At 33.9% G+C, this 20,733-nt stretch overlaps 1 protein-coding gene across 1 annotated transcript in view; it reads right to left on the bottom strand.

Annotated features, from left to right (window-relative positions):
• Nucleotides 1-14: 14 nt before the first annotated feature.
• The window catches only part of NDFIP2 (Nedd4 family interacting protein 2), a 59,853-nt gene continuing 39,134 nt past the window's right edge, over nucleotides 15-20,733 (bottom strand). The window contains exons 4-8 of the mRNA XM_082365994.1: nucleotides 18,803-18,896; nucleotides 11,190-11,314; nucleotides 5,771-5,837; nucleotides 2,958-3,063; nucleotides 15-1,542 (exon numbers count right to left, since the gene is read on the bottom strand). Coding sequence (XP_082222120.1) covers nucleotides 2,960-3,063; nucleotides 5,771-5,837; nucleotides 11,190-11,314; nucleotides 18,803-18,896 — 390 coding nt within the window. The 3' untranslated portion in view covers nucleotides 15-1,542; nucleotides 2,958-2,959. The remainder of the gene's footprint in view (nucleotides 1,543-2,957; nucleotides 3,064-5,770; nucleotides 5,838-11,189; nucleotides 11,315-18,802; nucleotides 18,897-20,733) is intronic.

Genomic DNA, 20,733 nt, shown 5'->3' with positions numbered 1-20,733 from the left:
AATAGGAGGCTCAATTAGCAAAACAAAACACGTTTTATTTATCAAAGACAATGAAATAAATCAGAAAATACAGAGAAATACAAAAAAAGTTATAAAGCATAATAAATTTTATTTTTTCAGAAATGGAAAAATGACCCTGAATAGTTTTAGATGTATCTTTTAGTAGTCAGTGTCTAATAATAAACAAGCAATCAGTTTTATATGTTCTATATAGCTGTATCAACTGATTTTTAAGTTTAAAAGATAATTCCCATCATTTTTAATGTTGCATTTCGAAAGCAAAGATATAACTGAAGAGAAAACAGATGAGACATAAAATGATTTGTAAAATGTAGTAGCTTATGAATGTAAAATAGATTCCAGTTGTGATAATATTCACACACACTCTCGCAACACACTCACACCCCATATTCCACAGACACATTTCCATAACTTGAAAACAGATATTTCACATATCTCAATTCAGGAAATGATTTTTACAAGTTAATCCTACAACCGGAAAGCAAGAAGCTATTAAAAGCACAAGTTTTTATTCGCTAAATTAAACTAAACATCTAAAGGAAAAAATATTACAATGATATTGAAAGATACTTTTTATTGGCTTTTTAAAAGACAAAATGCAAATGAGAGTATCTTATTCAGAAAATTAATTTTCAAAAATGTCTTAAATGAAATAAATATAATATCTAGTACAATCTCTTCCTGCAAGAATCTCTAAGATGAACAATGCTAGAAACCAAGCTTCTCATTTGAGAAACCCTAAAACTGTCATGTCCCTTTAAAAAAAAAAAAGATTTTCTTATAAAGGACATGTGGCATACCCACATTTTCTTAAAATTTGTCCTAAAACTATCTTAAACACCCAAATTTTCTATATATATTAAGTTGACTTAATTTAAAATTAATGAAGAGATATCTAGACACAATTTCTAATAAAACAATGCAGAAAGTAATTTATGCATGGTTATTTACAGAAAGTTTTGCTAAATAATGATGTAAATATTGGTTCAACAATCTGACAAAGCCTAATAATCAGCACTGCAGGTTTCAAAAAACTTTATGTATAACAAAGGATGTTTCATGTGTAGAGTTACTAGATAAATCTAAGAGCCAGAAACTAAAGTATTTGACATGGTTAATAATTTCATTTTTATTACATTAAATGTCAGGTCAGAAGTCAATGGCATTTACATGCTGGAAGACTGTTTATCACTCAACTCTTTCAATTATATCAAACACTGATTAATCAAATGTGCCTGCACTTTACTGCTACAACTTTACGGTTTCTTTCAAGTATACCCAAATCTTTCAAATGGGCACATATGCAACTGTGCAAAACAAATGAAATATAAATATTTAAGAGAATGAACAGAACCGGCTTTTAAGCATAAACCACTCTGCCATTCAGTTTTGAAGCTCTACCTTTTCTTCACTAATTTGTCTTCTGTTTTTAGTAGTCTTCTATCTTATTAAAGTTGCAGGTTTACAGACGATCTGGAAATTTCACATTGATATAAGAAAGGAGTGTCTGGTCGATGCAGTCTAGGGACAAAAAGAATTAGCCTTAAAATGTATTAAGTTGCAATTATCTAAACGACAGCATAATGAAAACCCATCTTATAGTAGTATTACATCAAGTATATAATATCCTTTTGGTAAGAATGACATAAGGTAGCATATATCAAAATATATTCTAAAGTTTAGGTTTCTAACCATCTAGAAAATATTTACATTATAGTTTAAACTCTTGAAAATGCAAACAAGGTAATCACACTGAATATTCACAGAATATCATTTAAATCAGTAAAATTACTTTGCCTTTTATCTTACAGGTAATACCGACAAACTCTTAAGGTCACTGCTTGTAAAGACATTTTACCAGTTAAAGAGAAAATGTGACATCTTCTAGGGGGAAGAAGAAACCTTAGTGGAACATTTAAAGTGATATTTAAATATAATCCAGAAATGCAATTGTAATCATTGTTCTCTTTAGCAGAAATAAGTAAATCATGTTAGCTTACATAAAACTCATATAAGCATAAAATTTAAGCAACCAAATCACAAACCATACAATTTATTTATACTTAAGTCATAGCAACTTGAAACATTTTCTACTTAAAGATACATCCAGAAGTTAAGTGTTTTAGTAGACATTTTGCTTATGCAGTTCAACTACTTTAAAAGTTCAAATCAATGAAGTGTATGATACTTGCTTTAAAAGTTATCAATAGTATAGGAGTAGAGATATGAGGTCTCTTCATGTGAAGATCTACTAGCGGCACAATAAATAAATGCCTTTACTATAGACACAGCCTCCAGAAACTCACTGGATAACCAGTAAGACAACCTCTGCTCATTTCTTTATATTCCCATTTATTCAAGTTGCAGCCTTCGTTGTTGATACAAACTGGCACACATTAAGAAAATAGTAACAAAGCTCCTATTTTCTTCACACAACTTTTATTCATTGATTCAGTTTGTTAAGATCAGTGCATGGCAAATTGCTTTTCAATCACAGATTTGTTTGTTTGTTTGTTTGTTTTATCCACCAGATATCTATGTGAATTTCACACTGTTTTATGCAAAATGCCCATTCTCTCTGTGTAAGTGCTTTGTCATATTTTGTTTTCCAAGCTTTCAAATGCTGTGCTGGTGGTTACTTCATACATATCCTGTGGTCAAGCTTTAACAAGAAATTTAAAAGTCTGATTTAAAGTTTCAGTTTACTCATAATACATTTTTAAAAATTAAAATGTATGAAATTCAATTTTAAAAATGGAAGTTATCTTAAAAGTTCACAACTTCTTAAATTTCAGTAAGTGACTGTTAACAGTATAAAAATCTATTAATTATGCTAAATTTGAGTAAACAACATGAGTACACATGAAGCATTTAATATGCATCTGGTGAATTTGAATACAAAAGGAATAAACAGTTAATATATTAATATTTCTTACCTCTATAATAAGAAGAAATATCTTGTTCTATGAGCAGCTGCCATGCTTTCAGACATGTTTCTGACTTTTAGATAATTAACAAATCCTCTGAAGAAAAGCAGCAGGCCTGAGAAGGTTGAAATAATACAGATATGTTATGTTCTTACACAGAAAGGGGACACAATAAATTTTAGATAGACAATTATAAACAAGATCCTCTTGGTCTAAGGAATTTAACATGTAGGATTACAGTCATTCCATAATATATTTTACATTATAATGACAACTCTATTGTAAGGAAATATAATAAAATTTTACTGCCACCCCCAAATTCTTTCAATTTGTTACACCTAGATGTACCTAAAGTAAAGTAAATCCAGCCATGAAAATCCAAAATTACACAAAGATACACACTTACTAAATTATTTCTTAAAAAGCAAAGCTACCTAATGCATTTAAACTGATTCAACTCATAGAAATCCCATTTTATACCAAACTTTTTAATTACTATAACTACTAAGCAAACTAAGACATATTTACTGATATAAAGTATTCAAGAGAGAACATATGCACGTAATTGTTAACAATTGTGGGATAAAACCAACAATAAGCCTGTCTAGCAAGATCAGGTGCCTGTCATCTGCAAGATCTGTATTTAGCGATATGAGCATTATGCAAATAATTTACTTATTAGCTATTATTTTCAAGTAATAATAAAAGACTAATTTATAATAAAAATTAAGTTGAGAAAAATCAAGAAAGAAGACTTTGGAAGCAGCCACTCTAGTGATTTCTTAAATGATTTGAGATCTATCTTCTATCTATCTCAGGGTTCTCCTCTGTAAAATAGTATTTTTAAATAATAAACATTTACATTAATAATCATTTATAATAATCACAGGTATCTTTAGTAATCAATAAAACAAAGCCTGTGAAATGCTTCAAAGTTTCAGATGAAAAATATTAGCTAAGTATAAAAAGCATCACCATTATTAGTAGAGTTAAGTCTTTGATATACTTAAGCATACAATTCTAAGGGCAACATTTATTCACTCCAGTAAATTTTTAACTAGGTAATGGTGGGCGGGAGGGCAGGGACCAAAAGATATGTACGCATGCAACTTTCCTCACCAGGAGGAAGAGTCTGTCAATTTAAAATGTAAAGTCTCAACTGAAATTTGTAACCCAATTCTAAGACAATAATCGAAGCACTAAAATAAGAAGCATGGTTATAATAAATTAGAAAGGAAAGATAGAAGAGATATACAAATAATGACTTAAACAAGTGGTATAAGTTTCACCTAAATCTGATCCCATCTGCTTCCCATATCCTCTTTCTACTTGTGACTCCCACACTGAATTCTACCCTCATGCCCTTCCAGATGCTGTTCAAAGATAATGATATTGTGATCCAAACGTAAAAGTATTACTGAAAAATGTAAACCCAAATTATTTGTGAAATCCCTGCTTTTGTCTATGAAGCTGCTGATTCGAAGACGTATTTTGTTCTGCTCAGGCATTTTCCAAAATAAGCCAATTCACATCTAGAAACCGATCACTCAGCAGCTATTGTTTCTCAGCATTCTATGAAGTGCTCAACACTCTTCTGAGTATTATGTGAGAGCAACACTCTGATCACGAATTACGTTCTCACATTCCCCTGAATGCTAGATTATGGCTCTGCTGTGGGACTGGGGCTGTCCTCTGCATTCTACTCTGTCTCACAGTTGCCTTCCGAAGACTCCTCAATCCGCTAATAATATTTATAAGCAAGTATCTCATTCAGTGTGCTTAAATACCCAAAAGACTTCATCAATTTTTTCAGTTTTAAGGAAGAAACTCAATAATGAGCACAGAATCAGTCAGAAAACAATTAACAATACAAAAAACTGGCTAAACTTTTGTACAAGTCTGACTCCCCAACAAAATCACAACTTTAGAATGATTTCATTGTAATTATTAGAGAAACAATCTAGGATTTTTAGTGACCTTAACCGACCACTAAGATTTTGTTTCCCCAAAGATCCAAAAGATGCAACAGCAGGACTAAATAAAAACTCAAGGAGAACACTGCCACCTACTGAAATGCTATTTTCTGGTATAAATTTATGTTACTAGAGAAATGTGGGCTCTTAAACCTAAATAGAAACAAAATGTATTCTTCATGTCAGTAAATAAACTTGAAATGTGGATTAAAGGTATAATGTGATTTTAAGATTAACTTAATTATCATATATCTAAAGAGGAAAACACAAGGGATCGAAAATCGGAAATCCATAAAATTCATCAATATTAATAAAAGACATGCCTTGTAAGAAGAAAACTCAACAGAAGTACTGTGATCATTAGGCATGAAGCCCTTCCTTATGCCTGACTGATTAATGATTAATGCAGGGTACACTTCAAAAGTGTAAAGAATGTTTCAATGATCCAAAAATAAAAGAATGGACAGAATATCCAACTATCCTCCTCTCAACACCTCCTACGATCATTAAAAGAAAATTATGCATGTATATTTTCCAAAATAAACGCTGAAGGCAACTATTTTTTAATCATTTTAGGATTTTCAAGTTTTGTAGGATTGACTTATCATTCAACCACTGATTCTGTAAATTGACAGGCTCTGAATTTTAAATCAGAAATCCAGAGTGCTACATAGAATTATCTGAATAGCCAAGATGATATAAGTGTTTGGATATGAGAATTTTACAACAGGAAAAATTTTTTCCACATAAATTACAAAACAGTATATTTACATCTCACATTTGTAGGAAACATCAAAGTTAAACTAAATGCAAATTAGTCATACTGAAATGCATTAAGAATAAACTTACCAAGTACAAGAAATATCCACCAAAGCCAATACTGTCCATTGAAATATCCAGTAAAATAATCAGAAAACTGTGGAGTGAACATAAATATATTAACCGTATTTGTGTACCTAAATTTGAAAATCATAAGTCTTAGTTTCAGAATGATCTACCTCAAATAATCTTTAGCACTTAAAACAGCACAAAAAGAGAAACAGAAAAGAAAAAAAATACTTAATGACATACACATATAATCATCTGAGAAAAAATAACAGCAAACAAACTTATGCAAAATATTTTAGGAACAAAAAATAGTTTCAAACTGCTTGTAAAGAAGAAAGATAAGTGCTATATATCTGAATCCAACATTTTCTCATTAAGGAGTTCACATGTCAGTTCTTTTTTCATAATCTCTCAAAGCCACAACTACCATCCCAAACACACTACAGCAACCTGCTGCTTTAGATATTAACACCAAAAGCCACATTAGTTTAATCTTATCAGATGGGGATGTTCTGCTGACCTCTAAAAAGAAGAGCTTTTGACCTTCTGTACACCCCCTACTGTTAATCACTGCCAAGAATACTAGGCACATAAAGACCCCCAACTCATTAGAGTCTTTTTATTTTCAAACTAGATGCTCCAGCATTCATTTCCCAACAGTGAGCTGAGAACAGCTAAATGAACCTTGAAGCGGCATTTCAACAGTTCCTATTAGTGGCCGTGGTAGACAGTTTATATTCTCTGTGAAGTGAGGATATGAACAGGCAGATGGAAGGCAGGGTTTGATGATACTGGACACAGGTATCTTTTCCTTGATTAGACTCGGGACATGATGATTTATTATCTTCGAAAAGTTTTCTTTTTAAATCAGTCTAATTTTCCTGCTTATTTAATCTACTCTGTTTCCATTGGTCTCTGAACCGAATCTGATTTAACTAAAAATGAGTTTGTTAAATGCAGATTTGTCCTCAGATGTATCTATCTCCAACTTTATAGGTAATTATTTCCAACTATTCATTGGTAATTTCCATAAAAGCTTAAAAATCTTACAGGTTTGGTAATAACAAAAATGCTTACAAATTGTAATGTTACTAGTGAGGAAGCATATCCACTAAAGGTTATCTAAATCTGTTTTTAAAAGCTTTTAAATTATTCTCACAGGAAGTATTTACAATATATGAACCATGATCTAAGTTCTCAGCTTAGAGTTTTAGAAATTACAAAGATTAGAGATTTCAAAGTACCATCATAGATGCAAATCCCACATACTCCTACACCTTTAAAATATGTACAATAAAGGAAGAACTAGAAAATTGTGGAAATATAACTTGTAAAGTAGGAAAGCACTACACTACTTTTTAATCAAATGATTAATAATTAGAAATAAAAGGTTTTCATACAGGTTTTAGAGATTATAAGAACAAAAGGAATAAAGAACCAAAGCAATACATTTTTAACTTTCTAATTTTTAAATATATTTAAAAATACATATTTCTAATATTTAAAATATATTTAATACATAATATTACCCGACAAGAGGCAACCAGAAAAGAACAATGTCATTCTTCACCAAAAGTACTAACCTGCAGCTATTCTTTATTTATTCCCAAGTGAAGAATAGAATTACCTTCACTTTGAAGTCAAAGAGAAAAACTCACCATGTAAAAAGGATAAACTAATAAGCTTTGGGGCTCATTACTAAGTTATCAAGTGTTTCAAAATACTAAAAGTCATAGGGCTGAGCCAAGGTGTGTTTTTGGTTTTTTTAAAATAAGTAAATAACTCATGTTGACTGGTCAACTGCAGGCTGCAGAAATCAAATTTTGGAAAATAAATTAACCAACAATAAGAATTTACCTGATTTAAATTTGAAAAAAAAGAATTCATCTGATTTTATTTTATTAATATGACACCAGTATTTTATTGTTTACATACTGCCTACTTTCTAAAAGACTTGTCAGTTTTTAATAAAATATATATGCCTTCTAAAACAAATAATAGAAACATCAAAAGCCTTAGAAATAATATCAGAATCTTGGGCTAAAGATATTTACACTAAATATGAGGTTCACAGCAGCTCAGAAACAAAAAGAAAAGCAGCAGTTAATTTATAAATTGCTTATTATCTAATAAAAGGAAACACCAGGCTTTCAGGAGAAAACCTTTCTCTCAGCACTGAACTACAAGGGAAATTTATTGCCTTGAGCATTATAATAAAAGTCAAAGTACAGTGTTACAGAGGCAGTACAGAATTAGGAGAACAGGCACTGAACTGAAATCAAGCTAGATTTAAATCCACATGCAAACTGTGGGACACTGAGCAAGTTATTAGACTTTTTATTCTTAGTTTCATCATCAATAAAATGGCTGGCTTGTCTCCAGCATCACTGATACAGACAGGGTTAAAGAATTTAGTGCCTGTAATGAATTATGCCTGGAACATAGTAAGTACTCACTGAATGGTGGCTATTGTTATTTTATAACAAAAGATTTTTTAAAATCCTTCTCTTATATCAATTCTCAATATACACTACAGGTATAATATTAACCTTAACTCAGTAAAGGTATTTTAAAAGGAAACTAAACAGTCCCGGTGATTAAACTTGACGCTCTTATATACCTTAGAAAACTTTGAGAAACTCCAGTCTTTGAATTTAAGGTCCCCATCTTTATCACACTGACTGGAGTTGATTGCTAGACAATCTAACCGCTTCTCAACCTGGGATTCTAAGAGAGAATTAGGCCCTAATATCCTAGAGGCAAAGGTTGCATATAATGCACTAATTTCTTTTTTATGAATGTAGAATGATACTAGCAATTCAATAACTTTAGGAGAATTGAGAAAATCAAATCATTTTCTGTGTTCTGTGACTTAGACAAGAAATCTCATTTGAATAATAGTAATTAATTCTATTATTAACATAACCAATGTTGGACATTACCTAGTTCCAACTCTTTTGAGATTTTTCTAGCAATAACTTCTGCAAAGGCAGGGACTGTCTCTCTATCTCTGCATGCCCCATAACACCTAACAGATTTATGCTAATGGTGGGAACCCACTCTACATTTTTTAAATGAAATTAAAACAAGTAATTGCCAGGGGGGCAGTTCTTACAATGGCTCTTCACCTTAGAAGAAGCCCGTCCATAGGTCCCACCAAGAATCAACTGTTTAATAACCAAATCCTATAATCTAGTCTGAACAGAGACAGGGTCTGAGAAGATTACTGAAACCCTGGGAAGTAATAAAATAAGTTTTAAAATAATGAAGAAACACATAAAATTCAAAGTTTTAATATTTTTTATAATGGGTAATTTTTTAATCTATTTGACAATGTAGGTGCATAATTGAAGTGTCTGAAGCACTTAATAAAAGCCGACATATTAGTATATGATTCTACTGCAAATTCCTCAGGAGGACTTGACTCATTCAACTAGAAATCAACGTTTAAATATATATGATTTGTAGAAAGTATATATTTTATTAGTTGTATATAGCATTTAAATGTGTGGGGAACTTTTAAGAAGAGTTATTAATTAACAAAGCCACTTTCCTAGCCTTACCTAAAGAAATCAGGAGAAAAGCTTTGTAAAAAGGAGCCAAAAGGGGCCTTCAAGAGGCAAAGGAAAAGAGCTGGGGGAAGATTATGTGAACAATACTACTGCCTGTACAATGCGTACAAAAAATTATTCGGGGGCTAGAAAAGCTGTTGAGATAGGAGAAAGAAAAGGACTTCCTGTTATCTCCCTACATACTACCTTGTAAATGATACGAGATAGACAGAGGGTGATTTCCAGGAACAACAGGAAAATGAGAAGAAAGGCTTAGAAGGAATGTAAAGGAAAAAAAGATGAGTTCTCATAACCACCTCAAAGGCCTGTACTGTAATTTTTAGCTCTTAATGTTACCAAAAACGAAAAAAAGAAGAAGAAAAAGAAAAAAGAAACAGTGAGAAGATATTTAAGTCCATGATAATTTCACTAACCAATGGAAATTTTTATGTTTTAAAACTGATTTTAGGCAGACCTACGCTATATCACAATAGTGGCAGCCAAGATTTACTGAGCACATATACTTGTGCAGCAACTGAGCAAGGTACTCTAAATGTGTCATGTTCATGCCTCACAAAAATACTGAATGGCAGCTATTATCAGCTTACCATGAAGAAACTAATGCTCAGAACAATTTAAAAACTTAAAGTTAGAACACTGATGTACAAAAAGATGAGATTCAAACTAAGATTTATCTGATTTCAAAGTTCTTTCCACTTACTGAGACTTCCCTGGTGGTGCAGTGGTTAAGAATCCGCCTGCCAATGCAGGGGACGCGGGTTCGAGCCCTGGTCCGGGAAGATCCCACATGCCGCGGAGCAACTAAGCCCGTGCGCCACAACTACTGAGCCTGCGCTCTAGAGCCCGCGAGCCACAACTACTGAAGCCGGTGCGCCTAGAGCCCGTGTTCTGCCACAAGAGAAGCCACCGCAAGGAGAAGCCCACGCGCCGCAACGAAGAGTAGCCCCCGCTCACCACAACTAGAGAAAGCCCTCAGGCAGCAACGAAGACCCAACACAGCCAAAAATAAATTAATTAATTAATTAAAAACAAACAAACAAAAAGTTCTTTCCACATACTAACAAGCGCTCATATAATACAGTCATAAAATGTCCACACCACAGAGATCACTATGATAGTTAAGTACAGAAGTTAGAATAAGTCTCAAAATAATTGAGCTCATATACACAAAATGAACATTTGTGAACTACATAGGAAATTTTATGTATTTTAATTTTAGAGACAAAAGTGATAGAGGCTATCAAGACACTCACCCTGGGGAGGGGTAAGATGTGACAGGGTGAGAGAGTGGCATGGACATATATACACTACCAAATGTAAAATAGATAGCTAGTGGGAAGCAGCCGCATAGCACAGGGAGACCCGCTCGGTGCTTTGTGACCACCTGGAGGGGTGGGATAGGGAGGGTGGGAGGGAGGGAGACGCAAGAGGGAAGAGATATGGGAACATATGTATATGTATAACTGATTCACTTTGTTATAAAGCAGAAACTAACACACCATTGTAAAGCAATTATACTCCAATAGGGGCTTCCCTGGTGGCGCAGTGGTTGGGAATCTGCCTGCTAATGCAGGGGACACGGGTTCGAGCCCTGGTCTGGGAAGATCCCACATGCCGCGGAGCAACTGGGCCCGTGAGCCACAATTGCTGAGCCTGCGCGTCTGGAGCCTGTGCTCCGCAACGGGAGAGGCCGCGATAGCGAGAGGCCCGCGCACCGCGATGAAGAGTGGCCCCCGCTCGCCGCAACTAGAGAAAGCCCTCGCACAGAAACGAAGACCCAACACAGCCATAAATAAATAAATAAATAAATAAATAAATAAATAAATTATACTCCAATAAAGATGTTTAAAAAAAAAAAAGACACTCACCCTGACAATAAGGATCCATTTGATCAAGGAAAGGCCAAATCCACAGATGGCGCCATACCTTCCCGCTATGGTATTGGTGATACAGAAGGATAAACAAAATCCAAGCCAGTTGAAGATAAATGCCACTGAAAGCAAGAGAAATAATTCTTTAAAAGACCACACTTAGGAAACAAATTAACAGAGACATAATATAAACATCAATAATACTTCATGACTCAATGGAAATAGCAGTTCTTTCTCTTAATTCTGTACTAATTAAGTCTTCTTTAGAGACTATAGTTTACCTTTTGCAAATGTATTAGTTATTTACTATACATTAACAAGTGGGTGAGCTTGGTTTCTTGTCAGTTTGGTCAACAAGAATCAATACCTTACAGCTTACCACCAAAAGGTGAAACTGCATTTTTTTTTTCTTTTATACATACATTTGTTATTGAAACTGCATTTTTAAACCGGTTAAAAATTAGGTCACAATGTAGCTCCCATGTGATCCTACCCAAAAAGTCTAGTCTAAGCCATCATCAGCCAGCCAAATTAAAAAGCAATATTAAAGATGAGCCGAATAAATTATAAATTACTGTTCCCAGAGCAGATACTGTTCATTGCCTTCTCTTCTTACCTAACAAACCTGTTGTTCCCCTTCCCAGGAACCCACCAACCTCTAGAGCCTGTATTTTTAGGAAAGACTGGACCCCATACTTAGCCCCCAAAGGTGAGTCCTGTCTGGGAAAATCACAGAAGGCCCAAATCCCTTGCCAGTGAATTTTTTTTTAAATAGGACTTCTGAAAAACATTCTTAAAAACACAGCAAGGAGAGGGAAGATGGAATATAGGTAAAACAACAGTGGTTTTAAATTGATCACTGTTGAAGCTGGGTGATGGATACACAGATGTTCATTACACTCTTGTCTAGTTTGAGAATTTCTACAATGAAAGTTTTTTAAAAAGAAAAGAAGAAAAGGCCCTTCTTCCACTGGGTATCACGTTTAACTGTAATACCTGGAACTGCTGCCGGGAGCCTGCTATCAGCCTGAGGATTCAACCATCACTCCAAATAGTGGGGGAGTGAAGAAAACCGAAGCAAAGCAAAGCAGAGCCACAGCACTGATACGGTCTGTGCCTGAGGTCTGCTCATCCAGGGACTTCTTGTTTTGTGAGATAATCTCCTAACTATTTAAAACAGTTGAGTAAGGGATTTCTATTTCTCACAGCAGAAACCATTCTGACATAGGTCCTTGAGATATAATCAGAGTACCTTATTTACGTCCAAGATAGCAACATCACCAAAATAATAATAGTAATAATAATAAAACTAAAGATCAATTTGAACCTAAATCTTGTTCAGTGCCCAGCCTCTTACCCTAAATATCTCCAACCAAGCCTCAGGGAGAATAAGGCAAATTACCTAGAGAAATTCTAGTTTTTCAGAATTCTAAAGACAAAGAGGAAACATTTTAGGATAAGTTTAAATGAAATGGCTATTTCTTCGAAGTAATGCCCCTACTTCTGTAATTTCTTCCTTCCTAACACTTTCTAGTCGCAGCTTTTTTGATCATTTATGGGAAACTGTACTATATGGTGTGACAGTCAGAAAAATCAATTTGAAATAAGAGACTCGTGTTTGAGTCACACCGTACTCACTCACTAGATATATGACCTTGGGCTCACTGCTGACTTCTGTTCAGCCACAGTCCTCTGATCTTTAAGTACCTACTTCACAAGATTGATAAGAGGATTAAGTGAGAATGTAAAGAGCTTAAGCGTAGGACAGAACCTGGCACGTGGTGACTGCTAAAAAAACGCTAGCCGTCATCACTACCCATGCAAAATGATCTCTTCACATTACAGACTAGGTCCCATCTTTCCTGGAAAAAAAGTTCAAGAGACACTACTATAAATAAAGCTTGTTTACTCTCTACCGTACTGCACAACAGAGATAGGATATTTCCATCACTGTAGAATAATCTATTGCACATAGCCACTCTGTGTCAAACTGGCTAATATTTGTGTTAGTTGTAGGGAAAGCACATAACAAAAAATAATTTTATATCTATTTAAAGTAAAGAATTTATATTACCAAACAGCAGTAGAGATTCCCAACTGGTTGCTACCTATGTGTTAATGACAGGCTGAGATATTTCTCTCCTCAGCCCTTAGGGCGGGCAGGTGAGGTCTGGGGCAGAGGACAGACCGCCACCAGTCCTGAGCACCTCACTCCTTTATCTCAGTGTGCTATAAACATTCTATCGTTTTGCCAGCATGTCATGTTGTTGAAACACAGGAGGCACTGATGGAGAAAATCCAAAACAGCAAAACATTCCAAAAGTGTATTTTCACCTTTGAGTATGTGTAGGTTTAGCTTTGGGGAAAAAATAATTTAAACACTGTCCAATTTCTTCAAAATCAGATTTACCGATATCTATTATATGTATCATTGCACCCAAACGAGAAATAAGATTCAGCAGAACAAAAAAGTAGTTGATGAGCCACCATGTTTTCTTTATGCTCTCCGCCAGCAGTATGAATCCCTATAAATTGTGCTCATGTGATATAATTTGTTATAGACTGAACTCTGTCCCCTCAAAATTCATAGATTAAAGCCCTGACCTCCAGTGTGACTGTGTTTAGAGATAGTGCCTTTAGGCAGGTAGCTAAAATTAAATAAGGTTATAAGGGTGAAGCCCTAATACATAGGATTGGTGTCCTTATAGGAAGAGGAATAGACACGAGAAAGCTCTCTCTCTCTGCACACACGTAGAGAAGAGGCCATGTGAGGACACCACAAGAAGACAGCCAACTGCAGGTCCAAAGAGAACCCTCACCAGAAACCAAATTTTCTGGAACCTTAAATCTTGGATTTCTACCCTCCAGAACTGTGAGAAAATAAATTCTCATTGTTTAAGCCACCCAGACCGTGGTTTTTCGTTATGGCAGCCTGAACAGACAAATGCATAACTTAATCATCTTTAATTGGTTTAAGCACTAGGAAAACAGAGTAGCTGTGACTACTGAAGCATAAATAGATTCACTTTTTATGGCCCTTGGCCTATAAAATAGAAGTAAAGCTGAATAGGTCTTTAAGGTACAGAAAGAGCAAAGCATTCAATTCTGGATCCTCTGTGACATGTCTGTCTCAGTTGTCAAAAAAGAGAATTTAATAAATTGTACACTAAACCTTAAGTATGTAAAATCCATAAAAGAAATAATGTGTAGTAGAGGCAGGTGAACATATACATGCCTAAGAAAGAAGACAAGAACAGGACAAGTTAAGACTTAGAACAGCTGGGCTCCACACAAAGTCACAAGGCAAGTAAGAAGCATAGCTGGGACTGGAGTATCCAAGTCTTTTATGCCTATATCCAGTGATCTTTTTATTATATATACCTCCCACCTACCCAAGGAGGTTAGCAGAATAATCTAGAAAGCCATATTGTACACTGTAGTTTATCCATTAACTAGTAAGGCTACACTTTAAAATTTTCATTAGCCACAAGATACTTATTAATAATAAAGGGGAAAAGAGTAACTTCATAGTGAAGAAAGCTGGCGGACACTACCTTAACCTGATGAGAGTTAACGTCACTAGCAATAAGACATATCTAGATCATTGCTTCTAATTTGATGTACTGGAAAGAACACATCATTTCTGTGGTATTCTTGAGGGGGGAAAAGAAAAAAAGGAAAGAAATGCAAAACCTGAATCTAATCATGAGGAAACATGAGCTAAATCCAAACTGAAAGACATTCTACAAAATAACTGACCAGTATTCTTCAGAAGAATCCAAGTTGTTATGAAACAAAGGAAGACTAAGAAACTGTTCCAGGTTGAGGCAGACTAAGGAAACACAGAAACTAATATAATGTGTAATCCTGAAATAGATGCTAGATCAAGAAAAGGACATCAGTGGGACAACTGGCAAAATTTGAATAAGGTCTACAAACTAGTTCGTAGTATTTCGTAATGTTAATTTCCTAATGTTGATGATTGGACTGAAGTTACATACGTTAACACTTGGAAAAGCTGGATGAAAGTTATATGGCAATTGTACTATTTTTGCAATGATTTCCTAAATTTAAAATTATTTCAAAATGAAAAGTTTAAAAGTTTTAAATTAAAAAAATTTTGACACTTGCTTTGAAAATAAACAAATGAATATCATAAATGAATGAATACCAATATACTAACATTAAGCACTTATTAATTTTTTTATCACAGAAAAATCCTCATTATATATAAATGCACCAGGTTTCAAACACAGTAAGTTCCCAGACAAAGAATAATCAGTTTCACTATACTTGATTCTGAACTGCATAAAGGCAAATTCCTGTCTTATCCTCATGCAATTCTCTTCGTTTAAACTATCAGCCATTGAGAAAAACATGAAGCTAACAATTTATTAATTTTAAGACATTTCCACTAAATTACAAGCAATGAAATGACAAAATTATTTTTCTTATAAACAGAACAAATTCAATAAAATGTTCACAAATAGTATGAGTTTCTTAATGTGTAGTTATAATTCTTAGATGTCCCCCCTTTCTGGATTCACTTATAATATGTGACCTCTTCTAAAAGCTATATAAAAACAGAGCTTTACATGAACAGAATAAGTCATCAATGCATTGTTTTTCAATGTGTAGTGCCCAGATAACCCCTTTAAGAACTGTCACTTTTATGACTCATCCATGGTAGGTACTTGAAAGAATTTACTGAATAAAGATGCTCAATATCACTAATCGTTGGGGAAATGCAAATTAAACCACAAAGAGATACTACCACACAACTATTAGATTTCTAAAATTTTTAAAACTGTTAATACTAAATGCTGATGAGGATCAGAGCATTCACTGCTGGTAGGAAAGCAGAACGGAACTGAAAGACAGTTTGGCAATTTCTTACAAATCAGAATTCACGTTTCAAAACACCTTTCTAATTCTTTTTAAAGTTACGTACAAGTAACTTAATATCTTTTTAATTATGTTTCCCTCAAGTCTAAAATGGGAATAATGCTGGTGATTAATTATTACTATAGCATGCTGACGTGAAGAGTCACACACAGTACGAAAGGCTAAACCTTAGAAAAGTTTTCTAAACAGAATCCATTACATTTTTAAGCATTAGAGTTCAAGGTCATTTCCACAGAATGTCAATTATCCAACGAACCAAACCTTAATTTCTAGCTTTTAACTAACATATATAACTGACTTCTATTCCATTCTTTTAGAGACAAAATCTCTTAAAAGTATGCTCAGATACAAGCACATAAGGCACACATAAGGCATTTTTCAGTGACACTTCAAGGGATTAGGAGAAGCAAAACATTATCAGGGGATACACACATTTCGTTCTTTACATTTTCTGAACATGGGCAAGCAATTATCTTACCAAATTTACGCGTAAACTTTTTTTAGGGTTACATGTGGTAAGAGACTGAATTGTAGACATTGAAAACAGAGAAGGAAAGAATTAAACCAACAAAAGGTTTTAATTGAAATATTCTTATTGATAATCGCTGCAGTTTTAGTTGCACAACTTGTATAACCTGAAATGCTTAAATTATAAACCACGTTAAAGAAAATCTATTTCCAGACCTTAGAAATAGACAATAAAACAGAACCTAGACAATAGCTACTGGATAGTTTAGAGTTTGGAAAATATAGCAAGTTGCAATTTGTAGAACAGCCACTAGATGGTAGTGACTACAAATAAATCTATGCTCATTAAAGCAAATAAACTGACGTACTGGCCTACAGCCTACCCAAAGAAATGTTATCAGGAAATGAAGGTGAAAAATAATTTATAATCTTACTCTTATAATACTGGTGCAGTATTTGTAGAATAGGAAGCATAAAGATATAAACTGTAGAAACATAATTTAGTAAAAATGTAATAAAAGGCAGGTAATTTACATTAATATATTAAATGTAAATATTTATATTCATATTAATTAATGTACCACCAGTGGCCAAAAATAAGGTCAACCAAGTGCCTAGGTTACTGTGCACTTACAACACTGGTGAATCAGTGAAATGTTGTCAGATCTAAAAAATAAAGATTGATGAGAAGATAGCATGGTTAAGTGAAATACAGAAATGGAGAGATAATAACTAAGCTCTGAGTCAAGTAATTAGATGGTGTCAAATAACATGTTTTTATTCCTAAGAAACAGGTATTTATACTAACTACAAATAACTACAATAAATTTAAATTCTTTCTTTTTCCAATGAAGATTTCTTAAAAGACATAACCATGAAAGGAATTAATGTTTACGCTACTCTTTTTGTAAAGAAAATATGTGGGAAGCCTGTTATTAATATAAAGGGTTACCAGATTGAACTTAAACTAAGAAAAAAATTAAAGTTCACTAGACTAACAGTACAAAACAGAGTTATCTGTAGCCAAAGTGTTCATTTCCTTTTCATCATACTTAACATCATATCTAACTACAAATTATAACTAAAACCACAAGACATAAATATTGCATATACATTAGCTGATTGCCAACCTGAATATAATTTAGTAAATCTGAAGAGAAAATTGTAACTGCCTGCCCATCCACCCACGCATTTCTGAGCGGTTTAACTACTTCTATTCTTCAGTAGATGAAATGAAATAAAGAAAGGAAGCAAGAACCATTTCAAAATGCACGAAAAGGTAAGGGAATTTTCAGACTCAAAAGTAACTCAACTTAGGAAGTATGTATTTTCTATTTTGTCTATTATTAAAGTTGAATGTGGTACTTTACATAGGTAAAACATTCCTCAGTTCTATCATCAAAATTAACTCCACAGCTGAAATAAATTAAGTCAGCGTTCTATCAAAGAAGGTATGAAAGCTTGGTCATTGAACCAGGTTGAGGGCAGAAATTAACCCTATCATAATCTAATAAATGTACTTAGTTGAATACTGGGTTTCCAAAAATTATTTTATCAATTTAAACAGTTTGAGTGTCATAATATTATTTACTGAATGTACTATGTGCCATTCCTGAGATAGGAACTGAAATAATGAAGGCTATAATGAATTCTTTCCACAAGTAGCTTAAGTCTACTTTATAAAGTCAAATGTTAAATTAAGAATGTTGCAAAAGGTTAAAAATTTACGGTTTCTGGTCTTCTAATTACTCGCCATTCCGCACAAATAAGACAAACCTTCATACTCCTGTGTCTCAAATCACATTGTTCCAGTTCCCCAGAATATCTCCTTTTCCAACCCTTCCTCCTGTTTAAAGACACTCAAGTGGAAGTCCTCTGCTCCAAAAGCAGAATTTATCATTTCATTATACATGCTCCTATAGCCCCAAATGGACATGCAGCATTTCACATATAAAAACATATTAGGCTTTAAATATGCTTATATATATATATCTCTATACAGTCAGCATCTAGCATAATAACTGCAACACAAAGTTACCTGATAAGTGTTTAACAAATTCTAGGATTTGTATCATGTGATCACAGTTAGTTAAATGTCAGGAGCAATTTACATTTTAAACAAGGTAAGACACACACTGACAGTATCTGCCTTCCCTCACTGTCTATGTTACTTTAAATACATACACAACTAATATATGCAAAAAAATAGTTTGGAAATAGTTTCAGTTTTCACTTACTGAAAAACGCCAGCATGAAAATCCCATCATTACCCACTCTGAGCTGGTCTGCATCACTGAAGTCATCTCTTGTTGGACACTCTTCCTCTTGAATCTGTAAAACATAAACTATTAGAATAGCTCACTAAACTGCTGATAATTACAACTTTATTATCTTAAGTGTAAAGATAAAAATTTAAATAAAATCTAATGTCCTCAATGTATTGTATAGGCAAAATGAGATAATGAGTACAGTATCCGATACATAATAAGTACTCAAAAAACATTAGCAAGTATTAATTTTTCATGGACACCCCTGAAAAGAGTAACTTTAAAAGTAAACACAAAAAAGATAAAAATTGAATAACATCGAATTAATGAAAATGACATCACAAAAGATGGATGTGACACTGCTGCATCACTGTCAAATGGAAAGAGGATTTTTCATCATCAGTGGTGAACTCTAAATTGGTACAAACTCTATGGTTGGCAATTTGGCAATATTCATCAAAAATTAAAACGTACGCATCCTTTGACACAGTAATTCCAGCTCATGAAATATAAGAAATTATGTATTACAGATAATTCACTGCAGCAATGTTAATAAGGGCAAAAAATTAGACACAATCTAAATGCCCATCAATAGTGGGCAACTGTCAGGAGATAATTCTCTGTGAGTCTTTCATGTTTCTACATGTCTCCCAGGTAGAGGCATTGGCTACCTTTTTCCTTTATTATCTTTTCAAGGATGTTTATATAGTAGATGGCTCTGGGGGAGAGAAATAGTATCTCTCTCCAGAGCAGAGATGTAGGCACGCTTATTGGCCATTAGAAAATACTGGGTTCCCCTGAACTCAGGGTTCCAGACTGCGAGCAGAGGCATCGCTTGGCCCCCTCTGAGTTGCCCTGCAGGACCTGAGGCTCAGGAAACTGCCGTGAGAAAATGCTAATACCCTGGCTACTACTATTGCTGCGAATAATCAAGTTTCTGTCTCTGACCCAGCAGTCCTGTGTCTTCTGGGAGCATCCACAAAACTGTGACAAGCTAATCAGTTAGCTTACAAGCAGGCTAAAATCTCAGACAGTTTATAATTCTTGAGATCAATGAAACAAATTATTGTATATCTAAAACAATGAAATTCAAAAAGCAATGTAAAGATTTAGAAATAAAGTATAATCTCCAAAATATATTAAGTGAAAATCATTTATATAGTACAATACTTTTGTGTACAAAAATAATATACACATTACTGTAGTTGCTTATAAATGTCGAGAAACTTCTCTGAAAGCACGTACAAAGTCTGTTATCACTAATTGCCTCCAATATTCAACAAATACTGATAGAATACCCATTCTACATAAGACTTTGCTTCCTGGTACTTGGGATATATGAATGTACGTAAAACAAAGATGCTTGCCTTTCTGAAGCCTATATCCCAGTGAGGGGAGCCGGATAATAAATAAGTTACTTATACAAAAGGTACAAATGCTCTGCAAAAAAACAAAAAAAAGTAAGGAAAGGATGTTTAGGGAAAAAAAATGTAAGGAAAGGATGTTTAGAATGTTTAGTAAGGGCTACAGTTTTCAATACGGTGGTCACATAAGCCTCATTAAGGTGACACTGAGCAAAGAATTAAAGGAGAGCTAAGAGAGTCAGCCATGCAGGTATCTCACAGAGGAGTGTTTTAGGCAGAGGGATAAGCCAGTGCCAAGTTCCTAAGAGAGAATCAGACCTGGCATGTTACAGAAATAGCTAGGAGGCTAACATGGTTGAAACCACAGTGAATAAGAGAGAAAACAGGAAGAAATAAAGCCAGAGTCCACTAAAGGACCTTGGATTTTACTGAGTGGACTGGGAGGTCTTACAGAGTTTTGATCAAATGATTGACATGACCTGATTTACAAACTCACTATCTCCATGTTAACATATACATAACCTTAGTTGGGTGTTA

The sequence above is a fragment of the Balaenoptera borealis genome (genome assembly GCF_965194805.1).
Source record: "Balaenoptera borealis genome assembly, chromosome: 18".
Lineage (NCBI taxonomy): Eukaryota > Metazoa > Chordata > Mammalia > Artiodactyla > Balaenopteridae > Balaenoptera > Balaenoptera borealis.
Note: the sequence above shows the minus strand (reverse complement) of the source record. Positions and strands in the feature narration are given on the sequence as shown.